The sequence below is a fragment of the Mesoplodon mirus genome (assembly GCF_964341445.2).
Source record: "Mesoplodon mirus genome assembly, chromosome: 9".
Taxonomy (NCBI): domain Eukaryota; kingdom Metazoa; phylum Chordata; class Mammalia; order Artiodactyla; family Ziphiidae; genus Mesoplodon; species Mesoplodon mirus.
Window position 1 is genome coordinate 29420702 of NC_138985.1, and position 14818 is coordinate 29435519.

General features: G+C 45.0%; 1 protein-coding gene across 1 annotated transcript; it reads left to right on the top strand.

Annotated features, from left to right (window-relative positions):
- Window positions 1-3175: 3175 nt before the first annotated feature.
- On the top strand, window positions 3176-7003 carry PPIA (peptidylprolyl isomerase A). The gene is made up of 5 exons (XM_082632855.1): window positions 3176-3306; window positions 5387-5417; window positions 5508-5596; window positions 5960-6132; window positions 6661-7003. The coding sequence occupies exons 1-5, from the start codon at window positions 3238-3240 to the stop codon at window positions 6791-6793; spliced, it is 495 nt and encodes a 164-aa protein (XP_082488981.1). The 5' UTR covers window positions 3176-3237; the 3' UTR covers window positions 6794-7003.
- The last annotated feature ends 7815 nt before the right edge of the window (window positions 7004-14818 follow it).

The following is a 14818-nucleotide window of genomic DNA, read 5'->3' on the forward strand; positions in this document are numbered from 1 at the left end:
ATTGGAGTCCTGCATCTTTTCTTATGTAGCAAGACTACTCAGGAGTTATTTTGTTATATTTTAACAACTGATATTTAAATTATTAAACTACAATTTAAAACATAGTTCTTCAGCTTACACATCATATTTGTCTCTTTATAGGTATGGCAGATTTGAACTCTTTTAATATATCTTCAAACATTTAAACTGCATTTATAGATGTAAGACATTTGGTTTCCTTTTAATGTACTTCATTGTCCAAATTAACAATGAAAAAACCTCCCTGGGCATTAAACAATTCTGATAAACTTTTAAATAGGTTGAACCTAAAGTTCTCTTAAATGTTAAAATGCAATATGTAGGGACTTCCCTGGTGGCCCAGTGGTTAAGGATCCGTCTGCCAATGCAGGGGAGATGGGTTGGATCCCTGGTCCGAGAAGATCCCACATGCTGCAGAGCAACTAAGCCTGTGTGCCACAACTACTGAGCCTGCACTCTAGGACCTATGAGCCACAACTACTGAGCCCTTGTGCCACAACTACTGAAGCCCATGCGCCTAGTGCCCATGCTCTGCAACAAGAGAAGCCACCACAATGAGAAGCCCATGCACCACAACGAAGAGTAGCCCCCGCTCGCCACAACTAGAGAAAACCTGCGTGCAGCAATGAAGACCCAATGCAGCCAAAAAGAAAAAAAAATGCAATATATAAACTTTAATATTTCCAGTTGAAACCGCAAGTCTAAATCAATTTTTAACTACACAATTTTAAAAGCAGTTATTGGGTGGAAACAGGGAGTTACTAAAAATGGGCACAAAGTTCTTTCTGGGTGAGGGAAATGTTCCAAAATTAGATTGTGGTGATATCTGCTCTGCTCTGAATTTGCTAAAAAGTCACTGAATTGTATGCTTAAAACAAGTGAATTTTGGGCTTCCCTGGTGGCGCAGTGGTTGAGAGTCCGCCTGCCGATGCAGGGGACACGGGTTCGTGCCCCAGTCTGGGAAGATCCCACATGCCGCGGAGAGGCTGGGCCCGTGAGCCATGGCCGCTGAGCCTGCGCATCTGGAGCCTGTGCTCCGCAGTGGGAGAGGCCACAACAGTGAGAGGCCCACGTATCGCAAAAAAAAAAAAAAACAAAAAAAACAAGTGAATTTCATGGTATGTAAACTACATCTCAATAAAGCTTCCATACCATGAAATTCACTTGTTAAAAGCTGTTAAAAAAGAAAATGCAGGGAATTCCCTGGCAGTCCAGTAGTTAAGGGCTCCATGTTTTCACTGCCTAGGACGAGGGTTCGATCCCTGTTTGGGGAACTAAGATCCCCGCATGCCGCACAGTGCAGCAAGAAAAAGAAATGCATACATAAGTCAAAGAGACAGAGAGAGAGAAAAACAAAACAAAACAAAAAACTACTGCACATTTTACCACCTAACTCAGGTCAGTAATGCCCAGGCTGGCCTGGCTGCAGACAAGATCCTTTTGGCCACGCCTGTGTGCCTGCCACAGAGACCCCCGTCTTTGGGGCCTGCACAGGACACAGCCTGGCTTCCCCTCACTGCCTCTAGCCCTCGCAGGTGGAGGGTTCCCCTCTGAGTTCTTGGTAGAAGAAGTAAGTGAGAGGACTATGATGATGGGTGAAGAGAAGGGAGGGCTCTGAATAGTAAAGTGAGGGAAGTCATAAGTGATGACCTTATTATCCATTCATTTATTTCTTAGGAGGGGTTCCTAACTGCTTTAAGGTTCAGGGTGGAGGAGAGAGAAGGTGAGGGAGTTTATGCCTGAGGGCCTCGGGTCATTTTTTCAGTGTCAGATAAGGACAAGCAGCTTCCTCAAGGTCACAAAGCACCGGTGCTGGGGAATGGGCAAAAACGCAGTTGCCAGTTCTGGCTTCGCTAATACTCCTATGTTGGTTACTCTGAGCAAGCTACTTAACATGAAGGATGCTCACTTTCCGCATCTGTAAATGGGGATTCTGGGGTGGTTGTGAGAACAAAACCGCACTCTCTATAAATTCTGAGCAGATGTAGGCTCACAATGCCATTATTAATAACGATGGCATGATGCCAGACACTGGATTTCATCTTTCATAAGGACTCTCATTTGCTTCTCACAACCCTATCCTGGTTTTGGAGATACTAAGTAACATTCTGAATGTCAGAGGATATATAAATTTTCTTTTCAAGGTTTTCCGAACAAAAGACCAGGGCCATATAAGTGCATTTAGTACTAGTAATAAAAGTATTATTAATATATTTGCCTAAGGGAATTCGCTTTTCTTTTCTTTTTTAAATAAATGTATTTATTTTTGGCTGCGTTGGGTCTTTGATGCAGCGCGCGGGCTTCTCATTGCAGTGGCTTCTCTTGCTGCGGAGCACGGGCTCTAGGCACCCGGGCTTCAGTAGTTGTGGCATGCTGGCTCAGTAGTTGTGGCTCGTGGGCTCTAGAGCACAGGCTCAGTAGTTGTGGCGCAAGGGCTTAGGTGCTCCACAGCATGTGGGATCGTCCCGGACCAGGGCTCAAACCCATGTCGCCACATTGGCAGGCGATTCTTAACCACTGCGCTACCAGGGAAGTGACAGGCTCTTGTTTTAACGTCTTCCTCCTGGAGAAAATTCAAGCAGAGTGTGCAAGATATTTTCGGAAAGTAGGGTATTTTGGAAGCATTTCATAACCTTTCAGACTAGGGGAGAAAGGGGGAAGGGAGAGAGGGCGGCGGCTGCGCCTCATCCTCATCTGCAGTGGGAAAATGGTGATGCCCAAAGCCACCTGGCCTCCCAGAGCGGCACGGGCCCTGGACCCCGAGCGACCTTGGCGGGCGGCGCGACCTTGAGGCCTGCGTTTGCCTCAGTTGCCCCTCTGCGCGATGGGAAGACGTCCTGGCCGCGGGCCCAGGCAGGTGCATGTCTCTCGGGCTCCCACCGACCCAACCGGCCCACCAGGGCGGTCTTCAAGCCCCATCCCCAACCCAGTCGCCTGCGCGCGACCCCGCACCGCAACGCGGAGACCGAAGCGGCGGGCGGGAACCTGGCTGCATCTGCCAGCGCGCACGCGCGTCTTCCGTCCCTCCTCTCCGGCGCCATCTCCACCCATAGGCCCAGGCACACCGTCACTTCGACTGACCCGTGGTCGCGATTGGCCAGAGATGAGGCGCGCGACCGGCCATGGGCGGGGCCTGAACCGGCTATAAAAGAGGCGGGCGGTGGGGCTCGTGCTGCTTTGCAGACGCCGCCACATCGGGATCTCCCGCCCAGCTCAACCATGGTCAACCCTACCGTGTTCTTTGACATCGCCGTCGACGGCGAGCCCTTGGGCCGCGTCTCCTTCGAGGTTGGGGCGGGCGGCGGCGCGCCGGGTGGGCCTGAGCGGGCGGCGGGGGGAGGCCGAGGGGCTGGGTGCGGGCGCCCCGCCTGAGGAACGCGGGCGGCGCGGCGCCATTTCCTGACGAGGGGCCATTTTGGGAGGCTGGGGGCGGCGGGCAGACAAAGGCGGGGCGGGCGGGGGAGGCGCGGCCGCGCCCTTCCGGCCGCGCACGTGCTCGGGCCGCGAGCCGTTGGCCGCCGCGTGGGACCGCGGGGCCCTGAGGGTCGGCAACGCCCCAAGCGGAAGGCGGGCGCCGGCCCCGGCCAGCCGCGACCTTCCCGGGGCCGCCCTCGAGGACTCGGAAGCCGCTTCCTTCGAGCCGACGCGGCGGCCGCACCTGAAGGCTGCCTTTTCCCGCGCCGGGCGCGCCAAGGGCCGGTGGGGATAGCAGCCCATCCCTTGTCCCGAAGAACGCTTGCTAGTTCAGGGTTGGGTTACAAGGGTGCGGGGTCGGCCGGCTCGAGGGCTTCCCCGGGTGTCTTAAAATTGCGAGGTTGATGTAGAAAGAGGCCCCTCCCCGCCCCCACCCCGAGCGGAAATGTGCCGGCCGCCTTCCCTCCGCTGGCGCCGAGGCCCGCCTTCCGCTGCGGTGACGGCGGGTGGGAGGCGCCCGGGCCCCTCCCGGTTGTCCCCGCGCAGAACGGGCTAGTCGAGACCGGCAGCGCGGCAGGCCTTCTCCGGTGGTTTCCTAATTAGTTCAGGCGTGTTATGGGTACTTCTTAATCAGTTGGTAATCACAGCAGGGTAGCTAAGTAACTGGGCGGGCTCTTCAAACGGTAAATGGGATTCCGTTCCAGTTAACCCAACATGGTAGGTCTTGGGGTGTAGCCCTAAGTGGTTTTATCCTCTTTTACCACTTCTCAAAGAGCCGCCAGTGATCAGGTTGTAGGATCTTAGTCCAAGTTTAGATAGCGCCCCCATGCAGATCAGTCTGTAGCCCACTCTCACTGTAGTCAGAGCTAAGAATTGATAAGGGCCCATGTGGAAACTTGCGCTGACGTAAAAACTCGGGAGAAATATTACATCCAGTAGATGTATACTCCACCTTTATCTGAAGTCAGCTGATAATTGGCCAGGGGCCACGTGGAAACTTGGCGTGAGCCTAACCCTTTGTAGCTTGTGTGTCTCAGGTTAGCCAGAGGGCTTAATGGAAATGAGATAGGCGCTCTGACAGATCCCTTGGTGAGAACGGAGGTGGAAGTGCCACCGCGAGCTTTAACTTTAGTAAAGGTCTAAAAGGGAAACGAGTTAGTACAAGGGTTGGAGACACGTTAATACTTAAAACCGTACGTTTTATGTACAGTACATGGAAGCTAGCTAGCAAGTCTTCTAAGAAACATCCAGGGATTTCAGTAGATGATTTAAGTCACAGGTCTGTGGAATAGTTCATTCAGTACTTTAAACTGTCTTTATGCAAGGGCTTGCGTTTTCTATGGTATTTAAGCTTTTTTAGCCAAAATGTTTGATATATGCAGGAAAGGTTCGAAGCAGTTGTACTAGAAACCAATCTTTATTTTTTACCCCACTACTAGGTAAGGGACCTGGAAACCAAGAAGTGACTGCTCATCCAGTCCATAAAGCTATGTTAACAGATTGGAGGTAGTAGCATTTTCATTACCAGTGACTAAAATTACAGCCATTGACTCCCTGATCGTGCAGGAGTACTTGCTATTCTTGAAAGTCCTTGTCTTTAGGTTCAAGTTGAAGTTGGGGGGGGTGATGTACCTTTGAGAGACCATATATCTGTTCAGAATAGGTGTGATACACATAAAAGTTCTAAGTCACTTTTGAGAAGCCTCACACTTTCTGAGTCATTCCTGGTTCTGGAGTTTTGGCATGTCTTTGGGTGTCATGTTGCTAACCCAACCCCGCAGGACCTTAAGGCTGTCAGGAGCCGTTCTTATTTGGGATTCAAAGTAATTACTGAAGAAGCATTCTCTTCTAGTGAGAAAATGAATTTATGATTCAGAGGCCCCTAAAGACAAGGGTACTAAGCAACAAAATATGTAAGCAGATGTTTTTCATTAACTGTCATTTTCTCTTACAGCTGTTTGCAGACAAAGTTCCAAAGACAGCAGGTTAGTTTTTTATTTATCTTTTAAATGTTTAACAAAGGTATTCTGATTTTAACTGTTGTGTCTATATACATATACACTTTATTTTAACAGAAAACTTCCGTGCTCTGAGCACTGGGGAGAAAGGCTTTGGTTATAAAGGTTCCTGCTTTCACAGAATAATTCCGGGATTTATGTGCCAGGTATGAAGTTTACTGATACTGATTTGGGTTCTCTTAATTTGGGATTGAGCCAGAACACTTCAGAATGTGCACATATGGTCTGTCTGCATTGGTGCGTCTACTTTTATACTTTGTTTTCTGTTATATTTGTCTGTTTGACAATTTTGCACTGATACCATGCCATCTAAATTGCTGTGGTCTGTAATAAATGTTCTTTTTTTTTTTTAAGTGCATATATGAACTAAAATGTTAATTCTACCATTTTGGTTCCACTTGACCCTTTTAATTAGTTTAAACTTGAGTTTTAAAGTTTGAACCTTGCAGACTTGGCATGTTTTCCAACTGTGTTGCCAAAAGTGACAGGTTCCTCTTTTATGTTCACAGGGTGGTGACTTCACACGCCATAATGGCACTGGTGGCAAGTCCATTTATGGGGAGAAATTTGATGATGAGAATTTCCTCCTGAAGCATACGGGTCCTGGCATCTTGTCCATGGCAAACGCTGGCCCCAACACAAACGGTTCCCAGTTTTTCATCTGCACTGCCAAGACTGAGTGGTAAGAGCAGAGCATAGCAAAGGCAACCTTTCCCTGCTGTTTCCTGCTCTAAAGTAGTAGAAGGGCATGAATAGTCACAAGTTTAGATAGTGCGCTATAGAAAGTGAGATACTCTAATGGCAAAACAGGGCACTTTGTTGAGTAGTTGAATTTAAGAGTGGTGCTTTCATCTAATTAGCATGTGATTTGTTGGCTCTTTTTTAGGGGTCCATTCTAAAATTAGGATTCTTAACAGTGATTAGAGACTCTTGGAGACCACCTTTTTTAGACTGGCTTAAAGAAATCTGGTGTTGACACTTTTTTTTTTTTAGGTAAAAGGATAAAATGTTACCGGTATTTAACTAGTCGACATTAGCTAGTACTAAAAGCTGGACAAACCACTCTTCTGGTCTTCTCTTGCTTGGGTATGCTATATTGATTTGTGGGCCACTGTTCTTATCTCAATGCACAATGCAGGCTGCTTATTTCTCTCTTATTTCATTACTACCTGCAGGTCGCAGGTCGTAATGTTTATTCTTCTGTTTCCAGGTTGGATGGCAAGCATGTGGTCTTTGGCAAGGTGAAAGAGGGCATGAATATTGTGGAAGCCATGGAGCGCTTTGGGTCCAGGAATGGCAAGACCAGCAAGAAGATCACCATTGCTGACTGTGGACAAATCTAATAATAAATTTGACTTGTGTTTTATCTTAACCACCAGACCATTCCTTCTGTAGCTCAGGAGAGCACCCCTTCATCCCCATCTGCTGAAAATATACTATAATCTTTGTGCTCTCATTGCACTTCTTTGGGTTCCATATTTTCCTTATTCCCCTCCAAGTTTAGCTGAATTGCAAAGTTAAGTTTATGGTTATGAAATAAAAACTAAACAACTGTTGTCTGTCCTTGTTTGGGTTAGGGTATTGATGTAGATTTCATTTTAAGCAGCAACACGTTACTTCTAAGACAATAGTTGCTGTGTTTGTTTGAAAGAGTATCTTTGTTTTTTGCTTCCCTGATCCAAGAATTAAGTTTTGCTGATTGAGTATCCCAAGGGCAAGCTGTGACTGGAATAATGAAGATGTAGGCTCGGGCAGGGAAAAAACAAGGTGGAACTTCAAGATTGTGACCATGTTGGAGCAGTACTCCTTTAAGGGTGACAGTGGAAAATTCTCACTTGGCACATTTAGGGTTATCCATCAAAATTACTATAACATTGAAAATCATAGCTAACTGTAACAAAGCTTAATGTGAGCTTTTTCTGTGGTGGCCCTCCTTGAGGGAAATATGTTAAGCTTTAGCCTCTGTGGGGAAGCGTCTTTGGACCATGTTCTTGGGATATCTGTAGCTGTTTGAGAATGTAAATGCAGAGTACAGGGTTTATGACAGCTCAATTGTGAAGTTCAGTCTGCTAGAGAAAGGCAGGCAGACGGGGTGTGGTGCAGTCTACCTGCGGAAGGCATCTGGCTCTGGCTTGCCCCAGACCAATTGGTGACCAGGTAACTATAGGGAACTTCTCCCTGGCTAGTTGTAGAGGCCCTCATGGTCATTTGAGGTCTTGTACTCATTCCATTGTGCAGAGTTGCACAATGGAATGGTAGTCTTGAGCCATAATCTGGTCCAGATGAGGCCTTTATGTTCATGAACATGGTTTCCTTTAAGATCAAGAACTCCCCTTGGGAGTTCTCCCCAGTTGCATACTCTATCCCTCACTAGAGGGCCATTAATTTTTTTTTTGAGGTTACCCTGATTTAGTGTTTATCAATCTATCACGTGTGTCCCTAAAAACATACTGTTTAGTTTTGAAAGGGTAAGCGGCTGCTACATTATGAAGGCCTCCAGGACAAGGCAAAGTGAGCAGAATCGATTACAGTGTGGCTTCAGCTTCCCTGAGCACAAGAGCTGCTACTTCCAGAGAAGTCGGCCAGCCATTCATCCAATAAGGTAGGGCTCACCAAGTTCCTTTAGCACACCTCAGAAAACAAGAAAAATCCATACAACCTGCAGTGTATGGTCCTTATTCAGATTTCCCCCACTGGTTCTGGAGGCGGTTTTATTTTTGGCTGCGTTGGATCTTGCAGTGTGCACAGGCTTCTCATTGCAGTGGCCTCTCTTGTGGAGCATGGGCTCTAGGTGCGCGGGCTTAGCTGCTCCGTGGCATGTGGGATCTTACCGGCCCAGGGCTCAGACCCGTGGCCCCCTGCATTGGCAGGCAGATTCTTAACCGCTGTGCCACCAGGGAAGTCCCTAGAGGTGTTTTTAAAATCAGCTTTATTAAGGTATAATTTACATACAATTGATGTGTTTAATAACGTTCTCTCCCGCCCACATGCACACCCCACCGCCCCCAAGGATCCAACCTAGGTTCACACTTTGTTAGGTCTCTTTTTGTCTCTTTCAATCTAGAACAGTCCTTCCACTTTTTAACATACTGTAATTTCTATTTATTAATGTTAAAAAGCCTATTGAGATAATTTATACACCATAAAATTCACCCATTTTAAGAGTACAATAATTTCAGTGAATTTACTGAGTTGTGCAACCATCACCATAATCCACCACACCAGGAAGACCCTGTGCCCATTTGCAGTCCCTCCTGCTTTCACTCCCAGCCCCTGGCAATTACAAGTTGGCTTTCTGTCTCTAGATTTACCTTTTCTGGACATTTCATATAAATTGAGTCCTACACTGTGTGGTCTTGGCCTCTTGCTTTTTTTTTTTTTTTTTTTTGGACAACTCAAACAGTCCAGGACATTGACTTCGTCGAATGTCCCTGATTTTGGAGCTGCCTAAGGTCTCCATTTCGTGTTACTTGCTTGTTCCTCTGGCTCTTGTGTTTTCTGTAAACTGGGAATTAGGCAGAGAAGCTTGAATGGACACATGTTCAACATTTTATGCAGGAAGGCATTGTAGGTGATGGCTATATGCACTTAATCCTGCCTCCTGTCAGATAGCATATGATCTCAGACTGCCCCACTGGAAAGGTACTTTGATTCTTTCTGCTGAGTAGGTTACCTGTGGGATGATACTTTGCCTTTGTGTGAAGACCCTGCTCCCAGACCTTTCACCTGATTGTTTTCTTTTAGCATCAATTAATGATCTTCACCTGAATCAATTATTTAAAAATTATTTTGGCCATGCCACGTGGCTTACAGGATCCAAGTTCCTTGATCAAGGACTGAACCCGTGAGTGAGGAGTCCTAACCACTGGACCACCAGGGAATTGCCCTGAGTCAGTTATTCTGTAGTCTCGAAAACGAGTAATCTTCTAATCTCTCTCTCCCTCCTCCTACCACTATGGACTCATGGATTTTCATTAAACGTGTTACAAACAATTGCACTCATTATTTTTTATATTTATTTATTTGGCTGTGCTGGGTCTTAGTTGCAGCATGTGGGATCTAGCTCCCTGACCAGGGATCGAACCCGGGCCCCCTGCATTGGGAGCTTGTAGTCTTAATCACTGGACCACCAGGGAAGTCCCTGCACTCATTTTTTTTGATGCTCAAATCATCCCAAATTTGGCTAGTACAAGCCCCTCTAAGTTGATCTCTGTGGCTCTTTGACATGATTCCAGTAGGCTTTAAGCCCTTCTGAAGTTCATGCTTCCCTTCCATTACACAGCAGTTGGAGGCCTCGGAAGTGCCAGGGATATTCAAATTTTTCAGCAACCCAAAACCAAACCCTTCATGTTAATATGTAAAATGGAGTTTAGACTTACATAATTAAAAATGAGTTTTTCACATACACTAACATCTGGCCAGACGTTTGGAAGTCAGTGGGGCAGTCTCAGGCATTATAATATGTCCAGCATTGCCCCCATCAGAGGCCCACAAATTTCCAAAGTGCCTCCTGGCTAAAAGTCACTGACGTAATGAGATAGGATGCAGCTGTTAAAAGAACAAAGTAGGGAGTTTCCTGGTGGCACAGTGGGAAGAAATTAAAAAATGAGTTGCTGAGGCAGCTATAAAACATCTGGCAGAAGGTAGTATTCTGCATTATGTGAAAGCCAACTCAGACATGAAGGAGACATGGCCTTACAGGAAAACAATAGACAAATCGGAGAGTCTTTTCTAAGGGATAGTAATATGCTTAAGATATATATGTGTCAGAATTATTTTTTTTAATATTTATTTATTTATTTATTTTGGCTGTGCCGGGTCTTAGTTGCAGCACTCGGGATCTTAGCTGAAGCATGGGGACTAATTAGTTGCAGCATGCGAACTCAGTAGCAGCATGCATGCGGGATCTAGTTCCCAGACCAGGGATCGAACCTGGGCCCCCCCCTCACAACTACTGAGCCTGCGTGCCACAACTACTGAAGTCCCTGAGCCCAGAGCCTGTGCTCTGCAACAAGAGAAGCCACGGCAATGAGAAGCCCGTGCACTGCAACGAAGAGTGGCCCCCACTCGCCGCAGCTAGAGAAAGCCCGCGCGCAGCAACGAAGACTCAATGTAGCCGAAAATAAATAAATAAATAAATTTAAAAGAACAAGGTAGTGCATCTCCAAAATAGCCTCAGCTAGACTTTTATGTGAAAACAACAAAGAGCAGTAGAACACAACGTAACACATGCTACAGTTTTTGTAAAAAGCAGAATGAAATGTATCTTTGTGCTTGTACATGCCCTTGGAAGGATACAGAGAAACGTTTCCCAGTGGGTGTCTCTGGGTAGAGGGATGAAGGCCTGTGGACGGAGAGGACTTTGTCACCACACGTCCTTTTTACCTGTATTAAATATTTAAAATTTCAAAAACATACATTCTAAAATGAATCAATGGTACAGTTGGTCCTCCATATCCACAGGTTCTGCCTCCACAGATTCAGCCAACCATGGATCAAAAATACTGGGGAGGGCTTCCCTGATGGCGCAGTGGTTGAGAGTCCGCCTGCCGATGCAGGGGACACGGGTTCGTGCCCCGGTCTGGGAAGATCCCACATGCTGCAGAGCGGCTAGGCCCGTGAGCCATGGCCGCTGAGCCTGCGCGTCCGGAGCCTGTGCTCCGCAAGGGGAGAGACCACAACAGTGAGAGGCCCGCCTACCGCAAAAAAAAAAAAAAAAAAAAAAAAAAAACTGGGGAAAAAAAATTCCAGAAATTTCCGGAAAGCAAAACTTGAATTTGCCATGCACGGGCAACTATTCACACAGCATTTACATTGTTTCTGCAGCTATATACATAGCATTTACATTGTATAATGTATCATAAGTAATATAGAGATGAGTTAAAGTATCTGGGAGTATGTTCCAAAGTTGTGTGCAAATGCTACACCATTTTGTACAAAGGACCTGAGCACCCTGCGGATTTGGGTATCCAAGGGGTCCTGGAACAAATCCCCCATGGATTCTGAGGGATGACTGTATTTGGCTCACTTCAAAATGCTTAATATAAGAAAGATATTGGGACTTCCCTGGCGGTCCAGTGGTTAAGACTCCATGCTCCCAATGCAGGGTGCATGGGTTCGATCCCTGGTCAGGGAACTAACGTCCCGCATGCTGCACGGTGCGGCCAAAAAAATGAATAAATAAAATAAAACACTTTACTTTAAAAGAAAAAAGATAGTACCTAAGTGTCCATCGACAGATTAATATATAAAGAAGATGTGGTATAATATACACAGTGGAATACTACTCAGCCATAAAAAGAATGAAATAATGCCATTTGCAGCAACGTGGATGGACCTATAGATGATCATATGGAGTGAAGTAAGTCAGAGAAAGAAAGATATCACATGATATCACTTATATGTAGAATGTAAAAACGGATACAAATGAACTTATTTACAAAACAGAAATAGACTCACAGACATAGAAAACAAACTTCTGGTTACGGAAGGGGAAAGGGTAGGAGAGGGATAAATTAGGAGTTTGGGATTGTAATATACACACTACTATATATGGAGTAGATAACCAACAAGAACTTACTGTTTCCAATATCTTGTAATAATTTATAATGGAAAAGAATCTTAAAAAAAAATACATATATATATATATATATAAATAACAATCTCTTTTCTGTAAACCTGAAACTGACACAAAATTGTAAATCAACAATATTTCAATAAAAATTTAAAATATATAAAATTTAGTAGAGAATAACAAAATACAATAAAAAATAACAATATTGCTCAAAAAATTAGACTTTTTCTAAAACAAAAGCTAGAAATCTTTCCTGATTATGTGGGTAAAATAAGACATACTTTTTTTTCTTTTGGCAGCACTGCGTGGCCTGCAGGATTCAGATTGAACGCGTGCACCCTGCAGTAGAAGCGCGGAGTCCTAACCACTGGACTGCCAGGCAATTCCCTTCATTTACCTTCTTGTTCATGTTGGTCAACCTTTCAATCAGATGTTAAGTTGTCTGCAGAGGGGTGACTGTCTACCCGTTTATACAGCAGAAGTCTCTCCTGGCAGTCAGGATTGAAGGTGATGAATTGAAAAGTATTGGTTAAAAATAATCTGGGGGACTTCCCTGGTGATCCAGTGGGTAAGAGACTCTGTGCCCCCCATGCAGGGAGCCCAGTTTCGATCCCTGGTCTGGGAACTAGATCCCGCATGCATGCTGCAACTGAGTTCGCATGCTGCAACTAAGAAGTCCCCATGCTTCAGCTAAGATCCCGAGTGCTACAACTAAGACCTGGCACAGCCAAAATAAATAAGTAAGTAAATAAATAAATATAAATATAAATAAATATTAAAAAAATAATTCTGACACATATATATCTCAAGCGTATTATTTTCCCTTAGAAAAGACTCTCTGATTTGTCTATTGTTTTCTTGTAAGACCATGTCTCCTTCATGTCCGGGTTGCCTTTCATATAATGCAGAATACTAACTACCTTCTGCCAGATGTTTTATAGCTGCCTCAGCAACTCATTTCTTAAAAAGGAATTTGTGGGCTTCCCTCGTGGTGCAGTGGTTAAGAATCCGCCTGCTAATGCAGGGGACACGGGTTCGAGCCCTGGTCCGGGAAGATCCCACATGTCGTGGAGCAACTAAGCCCGTGCGCCACAACTACTGAGCCTGTGCTCTAGAGCCCGCGAGCCACAACTACTGAGCCTGTGTGCCACAACTACTGAAGCCCGCGCGCCTAGAGCCCGTGCTCCGCAACAAGAGAAGCCGCCACAATGAGAAGCCCGTGCACCACAACGAAGAGTAGCCCCTGCTCGCTGGAACTAGAGAAAGCCCGTGTGTAGCAACGAAGACCCAACGCAGCCGAATAAATAAATGAATAAATACATAAATAAAATAAAATACAAAATCTTTAAAAAAAAAAACAGACCTGATGAAGCCAAACAAATAACTAAAAAAGAAGAAAAAAAGGCAACCTACGGAGTGGGAGAAAATATTTGAAAATCATGTATCTCATAGGGGGTTAATATCCAAAATATAAAAAAATAACTCATATGACTCAGTAGCAAAAAAAGAACCCAATTAAAAATGGACAGAGGGCTTCCCTGGTGGTGCAGTGGTTAAGAATCCGCCTGCCAACGCAGGAGACATGGCTTCGAGCCCTGGTCTGGGAAGATCCCACATGCCGCGGAGCAACTAAGCTTGTGCACCACAACTACTGAAGCCTAAGTGCCTAGAGCACGTGCTCCGTAACAAAAGAAGTCACCGCAATGAGAAGCCTGTGCACCGCAGAGAAGAGTAGCACCCCGCTCACCGTAACTAGAGAAAGCCCGCGCGCAGCAACGAAGACCCAACGCAGCCAAAAATAAGTAAATAAATTTATAAAAAAAAAAATGGACAGAGGATCTGAATAGACATTTGTTCAAAGACATACAGATGGACAACAGGTACATGGAATGATGCTCAACATCACTAATCATCAGGGAAATGCAGGTCAAAACCACAATGAGGTACTGTCTTTTTAAAAATATAAAACGTCTTCTTTTTAAAGCTTTCTTTTAGAGTTACCTATTAAGGTATTACAGGTGCAATATGACGGCTGGGACATGCTTTAAAAAAAGCCAGCGGGAGGAAGGGGTGTATAGGTGAAGCAAGGTCGACCAAATGTGGAGGTGAGGCCTCAGAGCACATGGCCCAGTTGTTCTATTTTTTTTCCATCAGAAAACAAAAATACAATCCTGGGAACACAGTAGGAAGCAAATAATTACACTACCAAAAGGAAACAGATATTTGAAGCAATTATCTAGAAAACTCTAGTAAAAGACCCTATTCTCTGAGAGGTTATTTTGCCTTCTTTTCTATTGCTTCTTTGGTTTCTAAAAACTACTAAAACTTCACACATGGATAATTGTAGATCCTTTCAATATAGAAGCTTCTTCAAAATATGTGCCAAGATTCAGTAAAATCCATACTTAGAGACAATCCTATAGGACAAACAACTCAGTTTCTTCAAAAATTAAATAATAATAATAATAATAAAGAAACCTACAGATTAAAAAGAAATTTAAGAGCTATCAGTAAAATGTAAGACATAGTGGCTGGATCCTGATTCAAACAAACCAACTGTAAAATTATGAAACAATCAGAGAAATCTGAATACTGACTGGATATCTGTTATTATAAAATGTGTTAGCTGTCTTAAGACAATGGTATTGTGGTTATGGTCTAAAAAGTACCCCATCTTTAGAGACACATGCTTAAGTATGTGGACATGAAAATAAATCATGCCTGGAATGGGATTCAAACCAATCAACTGGGATGAGGGTTCAGGTTGGGGATACAGGTAAAACAAAACTGACCA

Coding starts and splice junctions, on each gene's coding strand:
- PPIA (XM_082632855.1), top strand. CDS start 3,238: ATGGTCAACCCTACCGTGTTCTTTGACATCGCCGTCGACGGCGAGCCC. Junction 3,307..5,386: donor TGGGCCGCGTCTCCTTCGAG/GTTGGGGCGGGC, acceptor TTTCTCTTACAG/CTGTTTGCAGACAAAGTTCC. Junction 5,597..5,959: donor TTCCGGGATTTATGTGCCAG/GTATGAAGTTTA, acceptor TTATGTTCACAG/GGTGGTGACTTCACACGCCA.